This window comes from Anolis carolinensis, chromosome 1 (genome assembly GCF_035594765.1).
Source record: "Anolis carolinensis isolate JA03-04 chromosome 1, rAnoCar3.1.pri, whole genome shotgun sequence".
Classification (NCBI taxonomy): Eukaryota; Metazoa; Chordata; class Lepidosauria; order Squamata; family Dactyloidae; genus Anolis; species Anolis carolinensis.
In genome coordinates, this window is record NC_085841.1 from 281,366,747 (window position 1) to 281,394,509 (window position 27,763).

The following is a 27,763-nucleotide window of genomic DNA, read 5'->3' on the forward strand; positions in this document are numbered from 1 at the left end:
GCCTTTTCTCCCATGATTCCTGAACTGTAGATGGTCATACTTCTACTGAATACACTCTGGTAATGTTACTCTGCCTTTGTCCTTTCCTACAGGCTTACCCTGAGTTTGTCCTGACCTACCTAGAGGAGCTAAATGTAAGAGAGGAGGTGACCCAGACGGAATACTGCACACACCATGGGGCCCAGTCTGCAGTTCATCAAGAGACAGATAGCAACGCAGCAGAAGAGGTCATGGTATCAAGCCAGAGGCAGGTCAGAATATTTTTTTTTTTAAAAAAAGGGGGAAATATTTTGAAGAGAGATGCAGCTACTCTGCACAATTTGAATATAATTCCTTAAATAAAAAATCAACTTAAATAATAAGCTAGATAAACAAGAGCAGAACAAATAGAAAAGAGCAAAAACACAAGTTTTCTTTTTAAAAGTCCTTTTCCCCAAGAGATAATGCAACTTGTAAAATTCAATACCACATGAAACAGTTTTATTTAAAATACTAATTCTGATAATAACACTATATTTATCCCATGCTCGTTCCTAATTTCCTAGGATCTACAAATTAATGTCGGGAACTGCAATAAGAAGCAACTTTCAGGACCTTTGGACGCCCACTTAATGCCCGAAGGTCCCTCAGGGGGCAACAGGCAGCTGACAGTGGCACTGGTGAGGAAACTAGAAGAGAAACATCCTAAGGCCTCAGCTCAAAGGTAAGCTACTGACAGAACTGATATTTATTGTTCAATGACATTAGATGTTTTCCTTCAGTTTCGTGTAAGATTGATTTCCTGGATATTATTGAAATATCTCAGAAGCCCTCTGGCTTGCAAGGAGATATGGAGTTTTGACCAAAACTAATGAAAAGGGATGACATTTAGACTTATCACTGAGAACTGTTGTAATATTTACTATTAAATTATTATGCACAAATCATACAACAATAAGAAGATTACATTGTATGACATTGTATGAGATTGTCATTTGTTATTTATTGTATTTATGAGACACTTGCCAAATAAATGCATACTACTGTTGGCAATTACCAGGTGCTATACACAATTACAGGGTTTGTTTTACTGAATATACATTTCTGCACAAGTTCACCCTCTGCACATACAGTACTTTATGTCCTGGTTTTTATAGCATTTGATGTGTTTTATGTTGTTTTATATCTATATTGTTATATTGTTTTAATTCCTGGATTGTGTTTTAACCTAGTTTAATGTTGGGCTCGTCCCCATGTAAGCCGGCCCGTTGTTGTTGTTGTTGTTGTTGTTGTTGTTGTTGTTGTTGTTGTTAATTTTGAGATAGTTTTGATCAAAAACATGTTTTAAAAGCTTTAGAAAGCATTTAACACTTTCCAATGAATATTTTTTTTAATGTGTGTAACTTTTCATGTTTTAAGTATGGAGGCCAGCTAAAGATCTCACTGGTGTCCAGCTAAATGAAAACTACCACTTTGACAATAACACACAGAATAGTCATATTCATATGACCTAATATTTTATATTTCCCCTTCTTCCCTTGTGAATGAAATGAAATGATTAGAGTTCCAAGGGAAAATTATGTCCTGAACTGACTTTTTCATTCCATTATCCTAGCACAAGAAAGAAATTTTATGTAGTCAGCTGGCACATTCTGGTATCTTTATGTCATTCCTGAACTAAGTGGGCTGATCTGGTGTTTGTAACTGGAAAGTATAATAGGGGTGCAAAAATACATCCAATGTCATTCCAATCTGCCAATCTTAAAAGCAGACATTGAATTCTTAAAAGTTTTACATTCTTCACAGGTTCTGGGTATAGCAGTAGAATCACAGAATCATAGATTTGAAAGAGACCGCATGGGCATCTAGTCCAACCCTCTGTCATGCAGGAAAGGCACAATCAAAGCACCCTAGGCAGATGGCAATTCAGCCTCTGTTTAAAAGCCTCCAAGGAACAAGTTTCCACTACACTCTGAGGCAGAGAGTTCCACTACTGAACACTCTTACAGTCAGGGAGTTTTTCCTAACGTTTAGGTAGAATCTCTTTTCCTGTAATTTGAACCTATTGCTCTGAGTCCTAGTCTCCAGAGCAGCAGTAAATAAGCTTGCTCCCTCCTCCTCATGACATCCTTTCACACATTTATACATGGCTATCATGTCTCCTCTCAACCTTCTCTTTACTAAACATACCCAGCTCTTTAAGACGCTCCTCATAGGGCATGGTCTCCAGACCTTTGATAATGTCTGACCAAAGCAGAATAGAGGAGTACTATGACTTCCCTCAATCTAGACACTATACTCCTTCTGATGCAGCTAAAAATCTCATTGGCCTTTTTAGCTGCAGCATCATGTTATTTGCTCATGTTCAACTTGTTGTTCACGAAGACTCCAGGATCTTTTTCACATGTTCTGTTGTCAAGCAAGGCATCACCCATTCTGTATCTTTGCATCTCATTTTTCTGTCTAAGTGTGTATTTGTTCTTGTTGAAATTCATTTTGGACCAGTTCTTTAAACTGTTAAGGCCATTATGAATTCCGATCCTGTTCTCTGGAGTATTAGTTATCCCTCCTAATTTGATGTCACCTGCAAACTTGATAAGCATGCCCCCTAAACCTTCATCTAATCCATTAATAAAGAGATTGAACAGTACTGGGTCAAGGACAGAACCCTACGGCACCCCACTAGTCACTTCTTTCCAGGATGAAGAGGAACCATTGGTGAGTAACCAATTACAGATCCACTTAACAGTAGCATTGCCCAGCCCACATTTGACTAGTTTCTTTGCAAGCAGGTCATGGGGCACCTTGTCGAAGGCCTTACTGAAATCAAGATATGCCACATCCACAGCATTCCTTGCATCTACCAAGCTTGTAATTCTGTTGCAAAAAGAGATATAAGATTAGTGTGGCACAACTTGTTTTTGAGAAATCCATGTTGACTTTTAGTGAGTACAGCATTTCTTTCTAAGTGATGCAGACTGCCTCCTTAATTGTCTATTCCAGAATCTACCCTGGCATTGATGTCAGGCTGACTGGATGGTAATTGTTTGAGTTCTCTTTTTTCTCCTTCTTGAAGATAGGGACATTTGCCCTCCTCCAGTCTGCCAGGACTTCTCCTGTTTCCCAAGAATTCTCAAAGATTATTACCAATGGTTCTGAAAATACTTCTGCTAGTTCCTTTAATACTCTTGGATCTGGCCCTGGAGACTTGGATTCATTTAGAGTGGCCACTGGCCAGGTCTTCCTGGACTACTTCGTTACCTATTTTGGGTTGCATTCCCCTCATTACTTTGTCCACTCCATATTGCTCAGGTTGAAAACTGATTTCTTTTTGTAAGAAAGCTGAGGCAAATAAGGTGTTGAGTAATTCTGCCTTTTCCCTATCCCTTATCAGCATTCCACCATCTCCACACAGAGATCCTACCATTTCCATAACCATAGAACCTCTTTTTATTGTTTTTATTTTCTCTAACAAGCCTGAGCTCATTTTGCACTTTAGCCTTACAAGCCTTTTCCCTACATATGTTGGTTATTCTTCTAAATTCCTCTTTGATGATTCCCCCTTTTTCAATTTCTTGTGCATGTCTCTTTTAAATCTTAGCTCAGTGAATAGTTCTTTGGACATCCATTCTGGTTTCTTTACACTTCTCTTATTTTTTCTTCTTGCTGGCCTTGTTTGCAATTGTGCCTCCAGTATCTCACTTTTAAGAAACTCCATCCATCATTAATTACTTTCTCTTTTGGTATTTCTGTCCATGGAATCACACTCAGTGTTTTGTTAAATTTCCTGAAGTTAGCTCTCCTAAAGTCTAGGAGGCATGTTTGACTTTTCTTAATTTCCCCTTTCCTTTGTATCACAAACTCTAGGAGCACATGGTCACTTTTTTTCTCTTTTTTTTCTGCATGTTTGGTCATTTGGTCAAGGAAAGTTTCATCCAGTTCTTCAGTCTGGCTGGGAGGTCTGTAGTAGACTTCCACAACTACATCTTTTTTAGTCCTTGTCTCCTTAATTTTTATCCAGATGCTCTCAACCTAGTTTCCAGGATTGAAGTCTTGCATCTCTTCACAGGTGTAAATATTTTTGACATATAATGCTACTCCACTGCCTCTCCTGTTTGGGTTATTTGTCTGAAATGTTATATCCCTCCATTGCTACATTCGAATTATAGGACTTGTCCTATCATGTTTCAGTTATGCCTATTACATTGTAACTGTCTTGCTGCGTTAAAAGTTGCAGTTCACCTTGTTTATTTCCCACACTCTGGCCATTAAAGACATCTAAGCCCATGGGATAGTCCCCTTATCTGTTTTTTTTTTTTTTTGAGATTATTATCCTCTCACCACTTGTTACTTGTTGTGTTTGTCCAACCCACTCTGTAGCCTTTTGGCTGTTCACTATGGCCCTTGATAAACTACTGTTCCCAAGGATATGCTCACCGTCCTTCACACAACCTAGTTTAAAGTCTGCCTGATCATATCACTAGTTTCTGAACAAAAACATTCCTTCCTACTGGCAACCCATCCCGTGACTCCATCTGCAGAGCCAGTTATTCACTTCTACTATTTAGCTTTCTTCCAAGATCTTCTTTCTGATCTTTTGAAGACTATGCCTTGCAGTATCGTTGGTTCCTACATAAACCAACATGAAAGGGGGGGAGGGTTTAGTGGGCTTGATGAATCTTGCCAGCTGCTGAGTTACGTGGTGAATTTTTGCCCCAGCAGGGCAACTTACTTCTCAAGATATCTTGTCAGGTTAGCAAATCACTGCTTCTGTCCTCTCAGGAAGGAGTTGCCTACTACCAACACCCGTCTCCTTTGAGGTTTGACAGGGTCTCTTTCCTGTAAGGTGCTCTGCAAGTCTCCTGGTTTCAGGAGACCTGCAGAGCACCTTACAAGAAGGGGACCCTATCAATCCTCAGTAGTTCATCTTGATTCTGGAAAGTGGCTCCTTTTGGTTAACAGAAAGAATCCTGAAGCCAGAATGGACACCAAGGGGAAGAGTTCCCTTTTTTTGGTTAGGAGCTTTCAGGGGCTTGTGACTCACATAGGAGCACATTTGAATTAAGTGGGTTATTTCCTTTGCAAAAGAGACTTAATATTTTAGGAGGATACTTTGAGTGTTGCTTATTGGTCCTTGACCCCAAATTTGGAGGAGAAAAAAACATTATTTCTCTGATGGAGATTTTGGTCACATCTGAAAGGTTGCTTCTAATAAATAAATCTCGCTCCAGGGATGAACTGGTTTTCTACATTCCAGAGGTAAAGGCTGCCTGGAGAAAGGAAAAGTTGAACATACTTCAAATGTCTATTCAGGCTTGGGGGGTTGGGGAACAGAGCAGTCCTTTCACCTAGGTGAAAGTAAAGAAGAAAGAAAGCGAAACCTGACAATCATTAGTGTATGCTTGAGTTGCACTGTGTCTTACACTTATGTATATCCTTCCTTTCCAACACAACTTCAAGATAGGTTTGAAAGTATTTACTTCCATGTAAGTCTAGGCAGAACCTCTAGCTTATCAAATCAACTTTTTAGAAGAAACCATAGTTAAGATTAATCACGCTTTAGGATTCAAACATCAAAACATTGTTTAATCCAAAATGGAAGTAAAAGTTGTTGAAATCCTTCCAGCCATGCTAGAAGAGGACATTCCTGGGATCAAGTACCGTTATGTGAAAAGAGGTGCTAACAAAAAGGATGTACAATTAATGCATTTTAACATCAGTTTAACTACCATAGCCTGATGCTATGGAATCCTAGGATTTATAATTTGATGAGGTACCAGCCCTACTTAGCACAAAAAGCTAAAGACCTTGTAAACCAGTGGTTCTCAACCTGTGGATCCCCGGGTGTTTTGGCCTACAACTCCCAGAAATCCCAGCCAGTTTACCAGCTGGTGGGGTTTCTGGGAGTTGAGGGCCAGGGTATCTGGGAACCCACGGGTTGAGGACCACTGTTGTAAACCATAACTTACATGATCCTATAGTATTAAGCCATTGCAGTGGAGTCAAACTGCTTTAACTTTTCAGTGTAAATTCACCCAAAGAAGAACATCTGCCTTGTTGTAATTTTTAATACTATGATTTTTTATTTTATGATTTTTATTTTTGTGTTTAAATCATGTTTTATCAATGTTTGCCATTTTATCTCTATATGTTAATGTTTATATTTTTATTTTGTGTGTTTTTTCTCATTTTATATGTTTTATTCTGTTATTGTATTTACCTGGGCTTGACCCCATGTGAGCCACCCTGAGTCCCTTCGGGGAGATGGAGGTGGGGTATAAAAACAAAGGTGTTATTATTTTATTATGACACAGAAAACAAAATAGATATGCTGGATTTCGTATCACAAAATCACAAGTCGAACACTTCCCAAGTGTCTTGGACTGTGTGATGTATTTTTGGATGATGTGTGCAGATCCCAGTAGGGTGGCCTTTTGCATTTGGCAGATTGTGATTTTGTCAATGTCTATTGTTTCCAAATGCTGGCTGAGATCTTTTGGCACAGCACCCAATGTGCCGATCACCACCGGGACCACCTGTACTGGTTTCTTCCAGAGTCTTTGAAGTTCAATCTTGAGGTCCTGATAGCGGCTGAGTTTTTCCTGTTGTTTTTCGTCAATGCGACTATCACCTGGGATGGCGACATCAATGATCCAAACCTTTTTCTTTTCCACAACTGTGATGTCTGGTGTATTGTGTTCCAGAACTGGTGCCACCTTGACGTGGGGGGGGGGGGGCTTGACCATTCCGAAGACGCTGAGGGCTGTGCTGGTGGTAGTGTAACTACCGGCAGGTCCAACCAAGCCAGAGAGGCCTCAGCTGAGGAATGGAACCAAGAGCACCTAACCCATTAGCATTATGGAGAATCAAACTAAAATGAAGTCTATACTGGCTCGGTTATCACCCAGGATGAAAAGGACCGCGGTGGATGCTGCTGATTCTGGACATCCATCGACAAGTGAGCTACAGAATCAAAATACAAATGAACAGTCACAGAAGCAGCAAAAATATACAATGCCAGAAAACCGCACAAGTTGTTGTTGTTGTTATTATTATTATTGAAGACAATGTGAATACTGAGCAACAAGATTGTCTAATTAGTTTGTCAAAGTTGACAAGTCACTTTTTCTGGGGGAAAAATCTATGAAGGTAACAGATTTGATAGAATTTGACTTCTAGTTATCAGTTTATCACATATAACCTCTTGTAAGATATGCGAACATTTTCCAGTCCTTGCTATATAACCTATTCCCCAGTCTCTTGACATCATAGGGAACAAAATATACCATGTAATATTAGTCATATGAGCTTGCTCTTTTCTAACAATTTCCCTAGGACTGGAATAAACAAATAGGAGAGATGTAAACATTTTTGGGTTAGCACATGTGAAGTCATGTTAACTTCCACCTCACTATTATGCTGCATACATGGACACTTTTGGCAAAGAAGATAAAACACTACTAAAAGATTCTCTTTGGTTAGCTAGTTGTTTGCTTGATTGATGTACTAATTAATAGATTGCTCAATGTGTAAATTTACTGTACTTTTAGAATAATTAGTTGTATATAATCCATTAACATATTATAAAACACTATGAAATGACAAATAGAGTGCCTAATAAAATCCAAGATCAAACCAACAGCAAAGAGTAAAAACATTGGGATGCAAATATTATATATATATATATATATATATATATATATATATATATATCAAAATAAAAGGGTAATAAGATTTGAATGCAGTTGTATTTGAAACATCTATAAGAATAAAAGGGTCTTCATTCAGTAACAAAAGACCATGATATAGGGCCCATGCAAGGTATTTTCTGACAATCTATAAAGGGATGCCACCACTGAAACACTCTGCCTCACCCCATTTGACCAGAGAACCTGGAAGAAGACTTTAGCTGTGGCATCCTTTGGCTTTGGGTAAATAGCTATGGAGGTGAACACTCCTTCAGGTAGCCTGGTCCTTAGAGGGCTTTCAAAGTTGAACCCAGTTTCAATTAGATCTAGAAATGAAATGAAACAAATGCCAAACTACCAGTACAATATTAGATAGTTCCAGAGAAGTCTGACTGGCAAACATTCATTATTTTCTTTATTTTTTATCCAGTCTCTTCTCCAAAAGTCAGTATGCAAAAGAAAAAATGTAAAGGAAAAATGGCTAGAAATGAAAGAAAGATCTTCTTCCTTATACAATAGTCAAAATATTGTTTGGCATTAAAGTGTTCACAGCTATACCCAAATAGAGATGGGTACAAGCACACATATGCACTCTGTGAGTGCATGAGTGCTCCAGTTTGACTAAAACCTGTGGATGCTCTAGAATTTCGTTATAAAATATTGTTTAAAATGAGCTTTCAAACGGAAGATTTGGAATATCTGATCCTCATCCAGTTTTGTGATGTTTAGTTGTACCACAAAATCTAAATTAAGAGACCTCTTGGACCAGGGACCATGTGAACAGGGATCACTCTCCAACATTAGTACCAAAAAGGTTATGAATCAGTTTTTGGTCAACTTTAGATTTGGTTTGGTTATTTGGGGTGCTGATTCAGAAAATTGCTTTGGATAGACCACATCAGCTCTAGTTTCTGGTACAGAACATATGCCACCCAGTAGTCGCCATCTGCTCACCTACAAAAAACCATATTTAATAATCTAGAGCTGATGTGGTCTATCCAATGCAATGGTTAGCTTGGCGGAAAGGAGTGAAAATAAAATATAATAAAGAGGAAGGTTTGCGGACCAGATTTTTTATTCTCGTGGCCCACTGCTAGGCCCACAGGTTGGGAACCACTGCTTTAGACTATATTGTTTTATACCATTTTTGTAATTAAAATGGCAACCGAATGTACCAAATTTTGTAGACTCAATTTTTTTTTTTGAAATAAAGCTAATTGTATGATATCTGATGCAGTACAATTGGATATAATTATTAGGGATAATCATTGACTCCCTCATGCAAAAGGTATTTGAAGTCTTAAATTTATTTTAAGAACAGTTTAGGTTAAGTGTAAATAAATGCATTTAATCTGTGTTAGGTGAAAGAAATGTTTATGTTCTTTCTTGTTGCCCTTGTTGAGTGCCTCCAAGTTATTTCCAGCTCATGATAATCCTATCACAGTAGTTTCTTGGCAGGATTTGTTCAAGGCTTTGCCTTCCTCTTGAGGCTGAGAGAGTGCGGATGCCTTAGATCAACCAGTGGGTTTCCTTGGGAGACTGGGGACACCAAGCATTAGGTCCAAACTGTCACACCATGCTTGTTTTATTTCTGCCAATCATATGGGATTGGGGTTTTTTTTGCGGGGGGGTGGGGGTCAATGTAATAACCCTATTATACTTTCTAGAAAAATAGGAGAGAGTCTATTAAATGAAAACCCAGCTTTTCCTCCTCATTTATCTGCCATATGTATGCAGTATGCATGTTCTAAAGATTACCACTTTGAAGCAGGTACAAATTAGCTTTTATTACATGCTTTAGCTGAATCTTGACAAAATTTCTCAGCTCTCTGTTGAAGCTGGATGGTTCAGATTCGTTTTTGTTTTTTTTCTTTCTCTCACAAACACAGTAATACAAATTTAATTCTTCATGGGAGAAAAGTCATGTAAATTTAGTGTTTCATCCCCCTCCCCCCTCCCTGCAAGTGCAAGGATGCTGTTGTTTTCATTATTGTATTAAATTGAGCAACTTACCTTTATTTAAATTGAATAGAGGTTGTTGGGGGAGAACTGTAGCAGCCAACAAAGCATGGTGACCCAGCTTGTCACCCAGTGACCTGTGAGAAGGAAATAATGAACTGTGAGTAGCTGTCATCTTAACTGTTTCTGACAGTTTGGCTATGGGCACATCTGTGTTAGTTGCATGGAAAGGCCCTTGTGTTTTTCCCACTAGTGACTTTGCAGACCGCTGTGGGGTTTGCTCGCTGCCCTGCTCCTACACTCCCCTCCCTCTTTAGCAGGGAAAGCAGCTGCCAATGATGGGGTTGACATTTCTTTTAATGATTTATTTGGCATTTATTTAATTATAAAATACAGATTGCATTGAATATTAGACCTTTTTGAATACTTGAAGGATTCTACTGGAGTGGCACTTTTGTGATTGCTCTGGTCCTATTTTCATGATAAAATTTTAATGCTCCTTATTACCCTGAAAAGCTTTCCCCATGTAATTTGTCAGTGGAGTTGTTGTTTTTTTTTACTTTATTTCCTTTCAATTGTAAATAACAAAACTTTATATAAACAACATTTCAGTCCATTTAAATGGTTACCATTGTTCCTGCATTCCAAGTAATAATTTATAGCAATAATTGTGGTTGCATTCATTTGGCCCAAATTGACGTTTGTTACTATTTTAACTTAATGACTGTGATTTGGAGATATATGAAGAGAAATTGATGTTCATGGTGGGTGTTTGTTTCTTTTCCCTGCCCAAAGCACTGGGTATGTAAAACAATGCTTTATAAAACTCCCTGATGTTAAAAATAAAATTTTGATATTGTGTGGTAAAAGAGAAAGGAGAAACTAATTCCACACTTTATATGCAATACAGATAGCTTAAAAATATAGTGATACCTTGAGTTAAGAGTTTAATTCATTCCACGACTGAGCTCTTAACTCAAATCATCTTTATCTCAAACTGAATTTTCCCACTGAAATGGATTGAAATGCTATTAAGCCATTCTAGCCCCTAAAGCCCTGTACTCTTGCGCTAGCGCTCCCTCTGGCACTAGCTCTACTCAAAATGCTGCTAATATGTCAAAAACAAAACATGGGCCGAACAAAGGCTCTTAACTCAAAACACTCTTGAGTCAAGGTTCCACTGTAATATCCTTATTGTCTATTTCTGTCAGGACCCAGGCTGCAGAGCACCAATAACCATACGCAGAGACCAGAATCTATCTAATATCTTTATTAAAGGATTATATAAAGTCAATAAAAACAAGTGAAGAATATAGTTCAGAAGTAGACCTTTCAGGAAAGGTCAAATATAGTCCAGGAAAACAATGTCCAATATGTGATATTAGAGTCCAAAGTTGTAATCCAATAACCGAAACACACACTTTGCCAAGCAAAGTGTGGGGAAATGACAGGGTCCTTTAGTCCAATGGAGCTTGGCAAACAATGCTGGAAGCAAACTAGATTCTTGGCAAACAAGGCTTGATACGTGACAGCAAGAGGCAAGAAACAAGAACAAGGTCCGTGGCGAGGTCCGTGGAAACAAGGAAAGCTTGATGCTAGAACAAGGTCCGAGAAACAAGGCTTGGAACTTGGTCCTGGAGGCAAGGGACTGGAGTAGCGTAGTCCACACACGATCTCACTCCGCAAGGTGACGAATTGACTCCGCAAGGATTTCTTTGCGGGTAAACACCTATATAGGATCTTGTTTTCCCGCCAAGGAACACTTTCCCTGGGGAACAAGAAACGAAACCCATACTGTGTCCAGATGCATGACTCCTTAAGATTTCCCAAGGGAAACAGGCTTAATCAGTTAATTGTCTGGCAGCAATCCTGGCGCTTCTGCGAGTCGCCTCCCTAGCGCCTCTATCTCGATTATAATAATCCCGGCGAGAAAATGGGGGAGATTTCTGCTCAAGGCTTGTTTGGCTGACTTCTTGTGGGCAAACATCTTGCAGGTGCAAGGGCTCCAATTCTGGCTGAAACGGTGGGAAATCCAAGTTTTCCTCTTCATCTGCTACAATAGTACTGGGAACGGGACTACATGGCCCATGAGTCATCACAATTTCCAAATATGGTGATGCAATGAAAATTTATATCCCCTCCAACTGTGGGCTAAACAGGCAAGATGTACCCAGCTGGCTCCCAATTGAATCAGGACTTCTGCCATTTCAGATACCAAAGCTAGAAAATGTTAATTATTTCTGTTATCTTGGCCGCCACCCCACCACAAAAGTTGATATCGACACCAAAATGCAACACAGTCTGAGCTCTGCAAGTGCAGCATTTTTTCAAATGAAGCAGAGAATGTTTGAGGATGGGGACATTTGTAGGGATACTAAGATGTTGGTTTATAAAGCTGTTGACCCCTCAACTCTGCTGTAAGTCTCCAAAACATAGACTATCTACAAATGTTACTCTCAACTTCTGGAAAGACTCAATCAATGTTGCCTCACTTCAAATCCTGAAAATCTCTTGGGAAGACAGGTAGACAAATGCCGGTGTTCTGGAAGAAGCAAAGACCACCAGCACTGAAGCCATGATCCTCTGCCATCAACTTCACTGGGCTAGCCACATTGATCACCATCTCCCAAAGCAGTTACTCTACTTTTAGCTCAAGAATGGAAAACGGAATGTTGGTGGACAGCAAAGGAGATTTAAATATGGGCTTAAAGCTAATCTAAAAATGTGGAATAAACACAGAGAAATGGGAAGGCCTGGCCTTTGAGTGCTCTGACTGAAATTCAGTTGTTACCAACAGTGCTATGGATTTTGGAGAGACACAAATAGAGGACAAAAGGGGAAAATGTGCCTTCAAGGATACGGGGCGGGGCCAAGCAGCTGCATGGCGCATGCACAGTGGTTGGAGAGGGCGCCCCGCCCATCTCGCCCATCTGCCAGAGGCGGTCCGAACAGCATGATGGGCGGGGCGCCCTCTCTGACTACTGCGCATGTGCCATGTGGCCGCTTGGCTCCGCCCCGTATCCTCAAAGGATATGGGGTGGGGCCAAGTGGCCGCATGACGCAAGCGGTGGTGCACGCATTCGTTGCTCTCCAGTGGCTTCACCTGGTGGGAGACTGCCTCCTGCCAGGTGAAGCAGCTGGAGAGCGTGTTCCCCAGCTGCTTCACCCAGTAGCAGCCTCGTTGGAAGCAGCAGCGCATGCACACTCCAGCTGCTTTACCCAGTGGGAGGCAGCCTCCCGCCGGGTGAAGCAGCTGGAACACGGCGAGTGCGCATGCCGCCGCTTATGCCATGCGGCCGCTTGGCTCTGCCCTGTATCCTTCGAGGATACGGGGCAGGGGCAAGCAGCTGCATGGCACATGCGCAGTGGTCAGAAAGGGCGCCCCACCCATCTTGCTGTTCAGACCGCCTCTGGCGGATGGGCGAGATGGGCGGGGTGCCCTCTCCGTCCACTACGCATGAAGGATATGGGGTGGAGCCAAGTGGCCACATGGCGCAAGCGGTCGGCTGCCCATCTCGCCACCAGTTTACCGATCGGTCCTGTCGCCTGCCTCGGTCCTGCTGTCTGCCCCGGTCCTGCCGCCTGCTGAGGCACCTCAACTGCGCCCCCCAAATTGTGGCGCTCCAGCCAACTGCCTAAATTGCCTTACGGGTGAACCGCCCCTGGCCGGCATTGTCCACCCCTCCAAGGTCATGTGGCTGGCATGACTGCATGGAGTACCGTTACCTTTCCGCCACAGTGGTACCTATTGATCTACTCACATTTGCATGTTTTCGAACTGCTTGGTTGGCAGAAGCTGGAGCTAACAGCAGGCACTCACTCTGTTCCCTGGATTCGAACCTGCGACCTTTTGGTCTGCAAGTCCAGCACCTCAGAGCTTTAACACACTGTGCCACCGGGGGCTCCTTGGAAAGGGTTACACCTCTGTAAAGTTTCTTTTGCTGACTGTGCCCCTGTTCAGAAGATTTCACCTCACTTTTTTGTTCCTATGACAGTTGGATTTTGAAACTTTTGGGTTGTCATGAAAACAAGGATTGGTGATAAAACTTCATGGGGACACCTTCCCCCTCTATTATAATTCTTACTGGAGTGATTTTTTCTTGCTGGGGATAGATTTCATCTCACTTTTTGTTGTCTCAGGGACAGGTAGTGAAATTAAATATTTCTATTGAGGATACAAACAACAATAAAAATCTCACAGTGGCAATAATCTCTCATCATACTAACCATAACTAAAATAATAAAATTTGCTTGGAGTTCTACTTTAAATGCAATTTGGGCAGATGTTTGTCTTAATATATTATTTATTTTTACCTATGCATGTAAATGCTTAAACATTTTCAAATACAGGCAATTCCCAAGTTACAAACAAGATAGGTTCTGAAGGTTAGTTCTTAAGTTGAATTTGTTTGTAAGTCAGAACAGGTACATTTTCAAAGTGTAACTCCGGCCAGAAATATATATATAAGCTTTGGATAGCACATCCAAAGACAACCCTGTGGTGTTTGCTTTGCTATCTGTACCCCTGCTCAAAAGATTTCTCATCACTTTCTGTCCCTGTGATACCTGGATTTTGAAAAATGTGGCTTGTTGTGGAAACAAGGGTTAGTGATAAATCATAAGTGGAGATACCTTTTCCCTACGATAAATTTTTCAGGAGTGAATTTCCCAAGGGGTAGATTTCTCTCACTTCCAGTTGTCTCACCCCATTTGTAACTATGAGCCATTTGTAAGTCTGATGTTGTATCTGCCTACACTGCATGTGCTGCTGGCTGGTGCACCCACTCCCGGACCCACCTAGTGTTGTCACCCCTCACATTTGTAACTGGGAATTGTTTGTAAGTCGATGTGGCACATGCTTCTAGAGTTACAGCTGCTGTGTTTTTTTTCTGCTACACCTTCAAAGGCAACATGCCCTTGGGTTTCCTGATTGTACAAAATTAGAGATACAGCTGTTTCTTTGTGTGACTTCAGAAATGTTCCCTTATAGCTTCCATGTAGTCTTCTCCATTCAAATTCTTATAATTATTGCAAATAGAAACTTACTGTCAGAAGAAATACACAATCTGGATGAATCAACAACATTTTATAAATAGTTGCATGCACATTATTGATAGTAACCATTAATGACAGGAATAACTTCTTCAAATGCTATGCCAACTGTTACATTTGCATACATTGTAAATATATATATTATTCCCAATCATTTTAGTATTTGTGGTAGGGGAAATTTTATGAGTTAGCAAATTTTTGGGAGTACTTAAACTGGTGATAAAATTAAGGGAACTGTGGGTATTGAAGGAGGCACCTAGGATTGTCTTTAGAGAGATGGAAGGGCAGATGCATTAAGATGGATTAGTTCATTTGTGGATTAAATATACTGTACTTTGGGTCAGAAAAATACATAGGCTTCATATGAATGGTTCCCTAGAAGGTGTTATGATTTAGCTATAGAGTGAACACTGTTGTAACTTTTGTGTGTAGAGAATTGGATGAGTTTGAGTATGGACTGTCACTGAGGGAATAAGGCTAGAATGTTGGAATCACTAACTACCTTTTCACACGGGTTTTTTATGAACCCCTTTCCCTCTTTGGAATGGGGCATGCCGAGTTCCATCAAACAACACTGGCCACATTCTTCCCAAAGTGGAGGGGAATCATTGCAATATGCTTCCTCTGCCACGATGGGGAGGAAAGTGGTTTTTGGGTAGCTCCAATAGAGCTACCCATGTTTTCCTCCTCCTTTCCCCATATGATGGGGAAAGGGCATTGGGGTAATGCATGTTGCTGCCCTTTCACCCATCTCATGGGGACAGGGACAGGGCACCAACATGCCTTGACCCACCCCTACCATATGATCGGAGGAGGAGGGAGGGTGCCCCGGGCACCTGCCATTTTGCTAGCAACTGCTGCCGAAACGACACGGTATGTGAAGAGGTCCTAAAACTTAACTGCAAAACCTAGTAGAGGTTATTTGCTGATGTGTGAATTATAGAACAAATTTGGAATTAGGAAATGTTTTATAAGAAAAACATCTGTTAAAGGCTCTACTAAACTGAGTAATCTGTAGAAGAAAATTCTTTTCCCCCTAGCAAGATTAATTGATTTTCTCCAGTAGGGATTAATTGTCTAATAGGAATTAATTTGGCTAGATGCTCCCATTATAGACTTAGATTGCCTTCTGTTTCCTTTTGAATAACCTCCAAGATTGGATCCTCTTGTCTATTCATGTCAATTTATGTTTCACCAGTCTCTCCAGGATGATTGGAGGATGTTCAAAACCATAGTACTAGAAGATTACGTGTAAAATATTCTACAGTTCAGTCAAGATACCAGCAAATTCAAAACATTACTATCATTGTGTAAAAATGCAGTGGCATATTTTGAATATTTAGGAACCACTGAGAGTATATTTCACTTAGAAGGACCAGTGTGGTGTAGCACTTTGAGTTTGCAGAAGACCAGAGTTTGAATCCCTGCTCAGACAAGGAAACCCACCAATGATGTTGGGTATATTGTGTTCTCTAAGCTTAAAATAAAGGAAATAGCAAAGCTCTTCTGAATACATCTTGCCAAGAAAACCCTATGATAGAGTCACCATAAATCAGAAGCCAACTTGAAGATCCATTACTACAGACTGTTTCCCAGGACACTGTCTTTGGCCCTAAAGTAGCAACTGCAATGTAAAAATATGGTAGAATTACCACATATGGTAGAATTTTACATATTACCAGAGGTTTGAGTCAGAAATAAACATTTATTACCTTTGTGAATGGCCTAGGTCAATTAGCTGATCTGGCACCAGGATAGTTGTCTTATTAGCAAAAATTTTGTGAATGGCTGGTGCTAATAATTTACAATGAGACAGCTGTGTCTTTCAACACAAAAAGGAGAGGTGGAGGAAAGAATCAGACACCACCTTTGAGACTTAACTGTTCATCATGGGCTTTTGCAGATGTCAGCCTCCTCCTTCAGATGCACTGATGGAGTATAAGAGTAATGCCTTAAGTATCTGAGCAGTTACATTGTTTGTGTATGTGTGGTCATGTGTAGGGAACATAAGATTATATGGGGATACAGAATGATGCAAATCATGACACTGGCTACAGCTTTATGCTGAAACAAAAGAAACTATTCTTTATTACGATTAAACATATTCCATAGGAAAGTGTCTTTATTATGAACCAATTTCTATCCTGACTTTTTGTCTGCCCCAAACAGCCAAGGAAGCTCATACTATCAAGGAAGCTGGTATCATTCCAGAGTACTCCAGGAAGAAAGATGGTGCTCTTTCTGTATGACAAAAATCACTTGAAGTGTTCATGAATTCAAAACTGATTTTGAAAATAAAAAGAGAGAGAGAAAACCGTGTTTCATATAGCAAGCAACCATTTGAGATTTTCAAAATAGCAGCTAAATTGGGATAAACATTTTTAATGCATCAGTACTTGGAACCAAGGGCAGGATTGGGGAATAGATGCAAGCAATTGATAAAAATTGTTAACAGTGAGAGAAACCAGACATGATCAAACTATGATGAAGCCAAAAGTCAGCAGAGACATAGGTTTCTTTAGGTGTTAATGGAATAATGCCAAGGAAGTAGATGGATCTTCCAGAATAGAGAATTTCCTAGTGGGCACTGCACTAGCGAAACCATGTTTTGTATATATTTCCTAGTTCACATATATTTCATATACGAAATATATTTGTGTATATTTCATATAGGAAACCACATTTCATACTTAATTGCATGAGAGAACCGAGTCGGTGAACAAGACTGTGTGAAAGATGGTGTATTTTCAGGTATTCTGGTTTGAAACAATTTAGAACATTTCAAATAACAAGCCAACATTTTAAATTGAGCTTAATAATGGATTTGCCGAGAGAGCACCTGGAATAATGTAGAAGTCGCTTACTTCAAAAATCAGCACTGAAGTAAGATGAGGACAAAGGAAGGAAGTGGTTGTAAGAGTGAAACTGGAACATTTTGAAAGCAGCTTACTTTTACATACATTACATCTACATACATTACATTAATCAAGACTGCCTGTGCCGTATTGAGACAGTTGGCGGGCATGCCAGTGCTGTATCAGTGCAAAAGGTGGAAGAAGGTCACAATATAAAAGAAGTCTCTTTTGTTAGAACTTGAGACTTGCACTACACAGCATAAAATGAATTACAAATGTACTGATGTCAGTAAAAGGTTATTGCTGAAACAATCTCCACCTACATTATATGTCTAGAAAAATTTCTCTGTGGGATTAATGTAGTGGTACATGGTGAGAGTGGAAAATTACCCCTGGGAGGCATTATGTGTGACAAAAGGTCTTTATGATGGGAATTCAGAGGGATACAAGGAAGGAGAAGGGAGAAGAACAACATTTGGGCAAGTTACCTTGCATTTGTGTAATCTTTTCACTCCATATACTTCTGATCTTAAAAAACAAAAAGTTCAGTTTAGAGTTGATATTCTCTGAATGAGGCTCCATTTAAAGCCTCATTCCAATATTGGCATTACACCTCATGCCTAGACTTTGTTTTGGACCTTCAGCTGATAACCTTCTACTAAATAAGAAGAATATTATTAATTAAGGCACTCTGGCTGAGAACATGGTGAACATGCAAAGATGAAGAAGGGGGTGAAATAGGTCAAACCGAGCCATTTTAGTTCCTGTTCCTGAATGAATGAATAATCTGTCCCAGTTTCCCCTTACTGCCCCAAAGTGAATGGTAACTTGTGGAGTTAATATAGTTTGTTCTAATAATATTGCCAATATCATAGAAAGATATAGCTAACATTTTATATGTATACCTTTCTGCTTTACTATATGTGACTACAACCCAGCACATTGTGTGACTAATGTAGTATGCACAGTAGTTGTTTCTGTTGTTTTGTATGCATAAATAGCAAGGCATGCTATTATCAAAAGCAGTTTAGGATCTCATCTAGGAATCTGCTGCTAAAAATGGATGCAGGAAGAGTAGAAAGTTCTGTTGGGTTTACAACACTTTTGAGAGCTGTCTGTCGCAGCTATAAGGGTAGTAGGCTTTTTGCATTGTTTTTAAACAGAGAATGTACTGCTTATCTCAAAGTAACTGTTAATGTAGCTGGATTGAATCAATAGTAAAACAGAAAACTCTTACTAGAATCCTTGATATTTGAGATAGAATTGTAATAAACAACATTATAAGCCTCAAACTGTTTCAATTATATATTTTAAAATATTTTAAAATGTACTTGAATAGAAGTTGCATTATTTTGTATTAGATTCATATTAACAGAAACAATGTGTTTTGATGCATTGTTTTTTCAGTTCATGCTGCAATTATAATACCAAGGTTAGTAATCCATTTTTATCATACTTTGGGATCAAAATAGTAAACATTTAAATTTCATTAATTGGGTTCCAATTGCAAATCTAACTATGAAAGAATATATAAGAAAGAAATTCCAGCAATATGTATTTTTGGCTGATGCAAGTGTCAAATTCTGCAGCATTTTAATGTAATTAAATTAAACAGAGTTTATTCCAGGATAACTGTGCAAAGAATTAGATTCTTAAGTTCACATGTTATCTAGCTGAGTTAAAAACTCTTGAAAACCCTTTAGATGAGTTATTTATTTATTTATTTATTTATTACATGCATTTATACCCCGCCCTTCTTCCCGAGGGGACTCAGAGCAGCTTACATTCTGCCATGAGGGCCAGCAACAAATATACTATAAAAACAAAACAATTAAAACATGATAAAACATTATTTACCACTTAATCCTAAATTTGACCAGTCTCTCCCTCCCATACATACAAGGATGCATTTCTCTCTACTTATCAACCTAGAATCTCTTCATATGGGGCATTTTTGCCACTTTTATGTGTGGCAAGGACATGGCCTGCCATATGCCATCACACAACACACGGCAGGCCCTGCCCACATTCCTCTCAAAATGGAGGAGAAGCGCTGACAGAGCTACCCACACTTTATTTCCCTTTCTGCCATCTGATGGGGGAGGGAAAGGGTGCCAAAGCACACTCTCCTGCTTCTCCATTTGATGAGGGGAAGCTGGAGGGGACGCGGGGCACCACAAGCTACCCTGGGCATCTTCCCTTTCATCAGCCATATGAAGAAGTCCCTAGGCATCTTTCTTCCATGCCCAAACTGGTGCTCTTTATCAAAACATGGTACAAGAAAGCCAAACAATGTGTTCTCAAAATATTGCAAGATCAAAACTTACTGTATATACTTGAGTATAAGCCGACCCGAATATAAGCCGAGGCACCTAATTTTACCACAAAAAATGAAATGAAGCAGCTACTGATAAATTTCAAAATAAAAATAGATACCAATAAAATTACATTAATCAAGGCATCAATAGGTTAAATAATGTATATGTATGGATACAGATATACAGGTACATGGATCTATATGTATACAGGATTTGCAAGAACCTGCAAACATATGAGGGGAAAATTCATATATAAAATTAATGTATATAGATAGACAGATACAGATATATAAGTGCATAGGGATTGCAAATGCATGCAGGGGGTTAATGCCTATATATCTGTAGGAGAGATTAACAAATATTTCAGGGGAAAATGCTTTTATAAGATTAAAGGATACATATTTTTCTTCTTCCTGACTTGCAAGGGTGTCTTTCCCTTTTCAAAACATTTCCTTGGTTAAGAGCGAAACTTTGGAAAACACACTGATAAGGGAGGGTAAGAGAGACATATATCATATATTGCAAGCAATTGCCTCCAGGTTTTGTTGCCTGGCCTTTACCCCATTATAAGCCAAGGGAGGCTTTTTCAGCTCAAAAAAAGCACTGAAAAACTCGGCTTATCTTCGAGTATATACGGTACCTCATTCATTAAGTCATTGAGTTATTATTCTCCAATTACTGTTGAAGTTTAAAAAATAATGCTTTGGTGAATTAGGTCAGAATTCATGAGGAGAGGAACCTGTGTTTCTGTCACATCCAATAAAATAGGAAGGCCTTCTGCCTTGTACAAAATATTATTAGGATTTGAGAAAATTATTCATAGGCCTCTGTTGTTAGGCAGGCTGGAAAGAGAAATATCAAAGCAATAGTAGAAACAATAATAAAAGCATGGCAACAAGAAAAAAATGAGTCTTGCAATGGAATGGAAGTGGGATAGGAAGCAGACCAAAGCAACCGAGCAGGCAGGACTATACATCATGTCAGGCCAGGCATGTAGCCGGGGGAGGGGGGCTTGAGGGGCTTCAGCCCCCCCCCCGAAATCTCCAGGGTGGTCCGCGAGAAGGCCTTATATTTATTATTTAAACTGTTATGTTTATTCATATCATGATCTGATCATCATGCTCAATATATCCCATATGCATGGGGGTATTGGGATAACAATACCAAAGGTTTGCTAGGGCAAATCCTCTCTCACTCAGACTCAGCCCCCCCCCCCCCCGAACCAAAATCCCAGCCCCTCCTGAACCAAAATCCTGGCTACGGGCCTGTGTCAGACTATTAAGGCCTGAAAGAGAGGAGCCCACCAGCTGGCCTGCATGAAAGGAAGATGTTTGACATCTTTCTGCAGGGTTGGGAACTCTTTGCAGTAGCTTCTCCAGATAAGGTTTTGGTCCGTATCAATGTATAATATAGAATATTGAATAACATTATTTGGAGTCAGCTACAACCATATTTTGTCCTATTTGCTCAAACAGTGCTATACAATGGACCCTTGGTACCTCTATGAGTACCAGGGGTCCTGGAACCAAATCCTATGATACACAATGGCATAGTAAAATTATGTCCCTTGTTTAATTTCAAAATCAAGTTTTGCTTTTGGGATTTAAGAAAAAAATATGCCCAAGCAGTTGTTGGTAGACTCCATGGGTTCAGAATCTATGGATATGAGGGTCCTCTGGATAATTAAGTGAAAAGTTTCCCTCACCCACTTATGCCTTCTCTCTTGGCTTTTCCTGCGTTACTCTCCACTGCTCCAATTCTACTTCTTATCCTCCCTCTTTCTTTTTACCCCTTTTAATTATACAGTTAAATTAAAATAGATACAAAGATTAGTTGGTTTGTTTAGATGTCTGATCATTTAAGCTGAAAATGCTACCAATTGTGTTTGAAATGTCTGGCTTCTACATATAAAATCTTCGTTCTCCTATTAATATTTGTAGACTGAGTTCCTGATTGGAAGTGGAGAGGCAGAAAAGATTCATTAGTAGGGGAAAACATCTTCTCAAAAATGTTTCTGGTTAAGAATTTTCCATTGTGGTTCAATGACTGATCATTGTAGCCACCCACTTGTTGCTATACTCACAATGCATCAATGTTGTTCAACTAAAATGCATGAAAATATGAATGCTTAACAAATAAGGCAATTCAAGAGTGAATGGAATATCAAATGTCTCTGTTGTTAATTGCTATCAAGTCAATTTTGAAATATCATGTCCCTTTGAATGAGAAATCTCCAAGTCATTCTATCATTAGGTCTTGCAGATTCAGGGCTGTGGCTTCCTTGAATGAATCTATTTGTCTGTAATGCAGTCTTCATTTTTAAAAACTGCTTTCTGCCTTTGTTGTGTTGCTATGTGCTTTCAAGGAATTTTCAATGGCAAGATTTTCTTGACAAGAGTTTTCAGGTGGGTTTGCCAGTGCTTCCCTCTGAGTCCAAGAGAGCCTGACTTGACCAAGATCACCCAGTAGCTTTCCATGGTTGAGTGGAGATTCAAACCCCCAGTCTTCAGATTAATAGTTTAGTGCTTAAACCACTATGCAAAAGTGTCTGACGGTCTACCTTACCAAGCATTATGGAGCCCCCGGCGGCGTAATGGATTAAAGCCTTGTAACCTGAAGGTTGGGTTGCTGACCTGAAGGCTGCCAGGTTCGAATCCCACCCAGGGAGAGCGCGGATGAGCTCCCTCTATCAGCTCCAGCTCCATGCGGGGACATGAGAGAAGCCTCCCACAAGGATGGTAAAAACATCAAAAGATCTGGGTATTCCCTGGGCAACGTCCTTGTAGACAGCCAATTCTCTCACACCAGAAGCGACTCAGGTTGCTCCTGGCACAACCCCCCCCCCCCAAAAAAAAACCCAAGCATTATTGGGGGTTTTTAGTGAGATTTATATGGTAATCCTTCTCTTCCTCCTTTTTACAAATTTGGTACAAATGTTGACCAATTGTGTTGGAATGACAAATGTATTTGCTTGTAATTGCTCATGATATCTTCAACGTACAACAAACACTGCTTAGTAATTTTTATTTCCGGTTGAAGTTCAGGCTTGATTTGCTTTCAGACACATTTATTTGTCATTTTGCCTATTCATGGTATCTGTACATCTCCCCCAGCACTATATTTCAAATGATTTTTTTGGAGGTTAGTTTTCTTCACTGTCCAGCTTTCACAGCCATATATAGAAATTGAGAAGCTATGGCTTGAAGATTCTGACTGCAGTTTAATGATATATCTTTACACTGAAGAGAATTATCTAGTTTCTGCATATTTGCTATTCCAAAACGTCTCATTTCTTGACTCCTCTCTCCAGTTTTTGATGACAACACCAAAGTATAGAAAATCTTTTAACTATTTATATGTCTCCATTCCCCACTTTTCAATTATGTAAATCATTTTTGTGTTCTTAAACTGCAACCCTGTTTTTGCATTTTTCCTCTTTAACATTCATTCCTGTAGAAACTATGGCAAATGTGAAAATATCTTGCTTCCTTCTGCCCCTCAAAAGCACTATCCTATGGGGAGCAATCTCATAACTACATGGACCAGGGAAATGTTTCAGGCACAGCGAACAGTAACTTCTTTCATTCCCTTCATTCTGCAGTGGGGGTTATAAGAGATTCAATTAACACCCAGTCCTATCTGTAACCCAAGTTTAAGAACAGTGCGGATTTGGAAGATAAGAGCACCTGCATGATGAAAACAGCTATTTTTCAGCAGAAAGAGAATTCAAGGATGAGGAAAGAAGGCCACAGAGTGTGATCAGATCTCAACAGCCATTGTTTCATAGCAGAATAGCTGGACACCCAGTTTCACACCTGGAATACTGTGTCCAATTCTGGGCACTGCAATTGAATGTTGACAAGTTGGAATGTGTCCAGAGGAGGGCAACTAAAATGATCAAGGGTCTGGAGAACAAGCCCTATGAGGAGCGGCTTAAAGAACTAGGCATGTTTAGTCTGCAGAAGAAAAGGCTGAGAGGAGACATGATAGCTATGCATAAATATGTGAGGGGAAGTCATAGGGAGGAGGGAGCAAGATTGTTTTCTGCTGCCCTGGAGACTAGGACGCAGAACAATGGCTTCAAACTACAGGAAAGGAGATTCCACCTGAACATCAGGAAGAACTTCCTCACTGTGAGAGCTGTTCGGCAGTGGAACTCTCTGCCCTGGAGTGTGGCCGAGGCTCCTTCTTTGGAGGCTTTTAAGCAGAGGCTGGATGGCCATCTGTCGGGGGCGCTTTGAATGCAATTTCCTGCTTCTTGGCAGGGAGTTGGACTGGATGGCCCATAAGGTCTCTTCCAACTCTACTATTCTATGATTCTATGATTCCCAGCAACTTCCTGGGAATCGCATTTATGACTTTTGATTTTCCTGTGCTCCAGATCTTTGTTCTAAACAGGGAAAGAATACTGAATCACATCCCCACACCTGCCCCTTCCCAGCCCTTTGACTGCCTTTATGTGGACTTCTTTAATTTTTGGAACAGTATTGCAATTGAAGAACTTGTATTAGAATAGTAGAATATTAGAGTTGGAAGAGACCCCTACTGTGCAGGAAATTCTCCCTGGCATATGAGAAGTGGAACTGAGTACTGTTTAACTTTCAGTAAGACACCCCAGGAGCAGGTTATACTGCAATAGGATTTTCTTGGCAAGGTTTTAAGATTCAGAGAGTAAGACTTGCCCGGGGTCATCCAGGGCAGTTCTACACAGACATTAACATTCAGCTAGGAAGTGGATTAAATCACTGCTGGAACCAGTTTGAGGCTGGGATGGTGGCCACTATATCTGCTGATTGCTTTGAATGAGATTTTCCTGCTTCTTGCAGGGGGTTGGACTGGATGGCCCGTGAGGTCTCTTCCAACTCTATGATTCTATGATTCTATGATTGTGGATCAAAATTGAATCCAGGAATTGATTTTTTAAGCATTCTCTTGAGATGAGATGATAAGCCTTGCCAGGTCCATTTGGAATCAGTGCTACGGTCCGTAGCAGGGCACAAAAATGAGAATAAAGCCTTTTTTTGTGTCAGGAGTAACTTGAGAAACTGCAAGTCGCTTCTGGTGTGAAAGAATTGGCCGTCTGCAAGCACATTGCCCAGAGGATGCCCGGATGTTTTGATGTTTTCCCATCCTTGTGGGAAGCTTCTCTCATGTTCCTGGATGGGGAGCTGGAGCTGACAGAGGGAGCTCACCCACTCTCCCTGGATTCAAACCAGAAACCTTCAGGTCATCAACCCAACCATCAGGTCAGCAGTCCTGACAGTGCAAGGGTTTAACCCATTTCACCATTGGGAAAAGAACTGGAAAGTGAGGGTCCTCATAGGAATGATGTGGTTTTCCTCCTGGGAGAGTAATTATTTACCTTCTTGTCAGCTATGTTTCATGATTTTTTAGTTCGTCAATGCTCATGGTATCCTGGCAAATGCTCCATATTTTCCTGTGAACGTTTTGAGCCCTACATGGGATATACTCTGATAATCTTTAACGCATTATCAGGCTTATTCTGGTCTTTCCAGTTAGTTTTTTTAAAAAACATGCTATTTTAGACTTAATGTGTTCAACAGCATGCATTGGGGGATGTATATTTGTGGACCCCTCACCCTTGAACCAACTTCAAACCCATTATAGTATCTATGTAGAACCACTCCCCGAGGGCTTCCATGGCAGAGTTTTGAACCCAGATTCCCCAGAATTCTAGTCTGACATTCAAACCATTATACCACACTGACCCAGATGCCATTCTTGAAAAATTCTTTTAAAATTTATTATAATACTTATATCCTTCAACCGATATATTAAAATATATCTAAATTCTGTTTTGTAAATAAATCCAGCTCTAAGTAAAAGCTGTTTTTTAATTATAATGACTCAATGTAATTAAACTTAAAATTGTCATATAATGAAATTCCAAGAGAGTGTTCTCTGTTAACTGACTAATGCTAACATAGAATGAGAAATTAATTTCCTAAACTTACAGCTGTAATTATGAATTCAATTAAGCCTTACTTCTCTATTAAATCTTACAGGGGGATTACAATCAAAACCCGTTTTATGAAAAAGTCAGTGTCCTATTTTTAATTCACAAGGAGCCTGCTGTGATATCAAATGCATTTGTTGGTGGGAGTGGAACAGCACCACACTTTACACATTTTATGCATAAGGTTTTTAAGCTGAACCTGCTTTTTCACACTGAGTTATAATTTTGTTTTGCTTAAGCTTATAAGAACCCAGGTAAAAATAACTACATTTAGAGCTGTCGCCTCAGCTTGGCAGTCCCAGAGGGGGGAATTTCTAGATTAGTATATTTTTCTCCTCCCGTTCCTCACAAATATCCCATCCTTTATGCTAGTCCCATTAATGTCTGGTAATAAGTTAGTCCTTCAAATAATATCAATAAGGCGATGTGGGCTTGATGGAAGTTAAATGTCCCTAAATCCTATGAATTGATCTGTAGGAGCTGTTTTCCACATGAGCGGTAGCTCCACCGAGGCATACATCCGCAAACAGTGGAGGTCAGGGCGAGGGAGGAGGAGCGGGCTTGGCGGCACACATGCACTCTGTTCCTGACAGTGTCTTGCTTCAGCAAAGGGAAGTGAAGCGCACATACCATGCTCAGTGGCATTTCCAAATGCAGCTCAGCTGGGGGCCTGTGCTTATTGCATCAGTGGAACATACTGAGGGAGGGAAAGAAAATACATAATTTTGTCAAAGTAGTAGATCACAATCTCCCCCTCCTCCTCCAAAATCATCCCCACCACACACTAATAGCTCTAATAGATACAGACTTTATGCATATTTCAGTCACAGCAGTATTTCTAATGCATATGTGAAAGGGTTCTAATTTATGTCTACCAACTGTGTGGTGCCCTTCTTTTGGGTAATGTCATCATCCTAATGGTGTTTCTATTATACTCAAAGGTAGTAAATGAGGCTTATTGCAGGAAGGTAATTGATTTTCAGCGAGTGAAAATGTAAATAGCTATAAGAAATCCTATGAAAGACAAGTAGTTCGAAAATTGTTTGAGAAATGAGTCACATACATGACTTACTGGTCCTTGCGTTTGTTAAAAAAAAAAACAGGCCTGTTTCTTCCTCTTAAGTACAAAGAAAAAGAAAACTATAATGTATTTCATGTTCTATTTTTAAAAAATACAGTGGGAGAACATAGATGATTTTGTGTTTTTAGTTGTACAGTATTAAACGTTTCAAGAAGATCAGTTTAGTTTGTGAGGTTCCTCTGAAGTGGAAAAGTCTGTTAATAATACTGAAATCAATGTGTAAAAAAAACTTTGATTTTTTTTCCTGTTTTAATATAGTTAGCTAATGAATCTATTCTCGGAATTGAGGGAGTGAGCCTTCCTCACTTTAGACAATATTTGCTCAAATACCAAAATCCAAGAGGAATGGGTAAATTAAAAGAAAACATGCCCTTCGTGTTCTACACTGCACTATAGTCACCCTTTTAGGGAATTGTTTTAGATCAATAAATATAGCCACCTGTGGCTCAGAACTCTTCCTATGTTTTACATTTTTAAAAATCTGTCAGGTTATATGTTGGTTTCTATTATTAATTTTTCATTTCTCCTGGCATCTTTCCTATTACCAAGTGACACTTGCAATGAATATATTTGGCAAGTTTCCCATTTACTAGTTGTGGAAGGGGAGATGCTCCTGCGTCTCTGTGCTGGAGTGAGGATACTGTGTTGTGTTTGCATAAATAAGGACATGTTTTAAATCTCCAAATAAGCAGGTGATGAGCAAATCCATGCTGCTTTTTAAAATTATGGTGTGTGTGCCCATGGTGACCCTATGGATTTCATAGAGTTTTGTTAAGCAAGGAACATTCAGATTGGTTTGCCTTTACCTTCTTCTGAAATATAGCCTGATATTTGTGGGCAGTATCCCATCCAAG

The 27,763-nt window shown here is 39.8% G+C and overlaps 1 protein-coding gene across 1 annotated transcript in view; it reads left to right on the forward strand.

The window, feature by feature from the left end:
• dcdc1 (doublecortin domain containing 1) overlaps positions 1-27,763 on the forward strand; it is a 366,393-nt gene that overhangs the window by 219,499 nt on the left and 119,131 nt on the right. The window contains exons 19-20 of the mRNA XM_062979386.1: positions 93-251; positions 546-703. Of these exons, the coding sequence (XP_062835456.1) occupies positions 93-251; positions 546-703 (317 nt within the window). The remainder of the gene's footprint in view (positions 1-92; positions 252-545; positions 704-27,763) is intronic.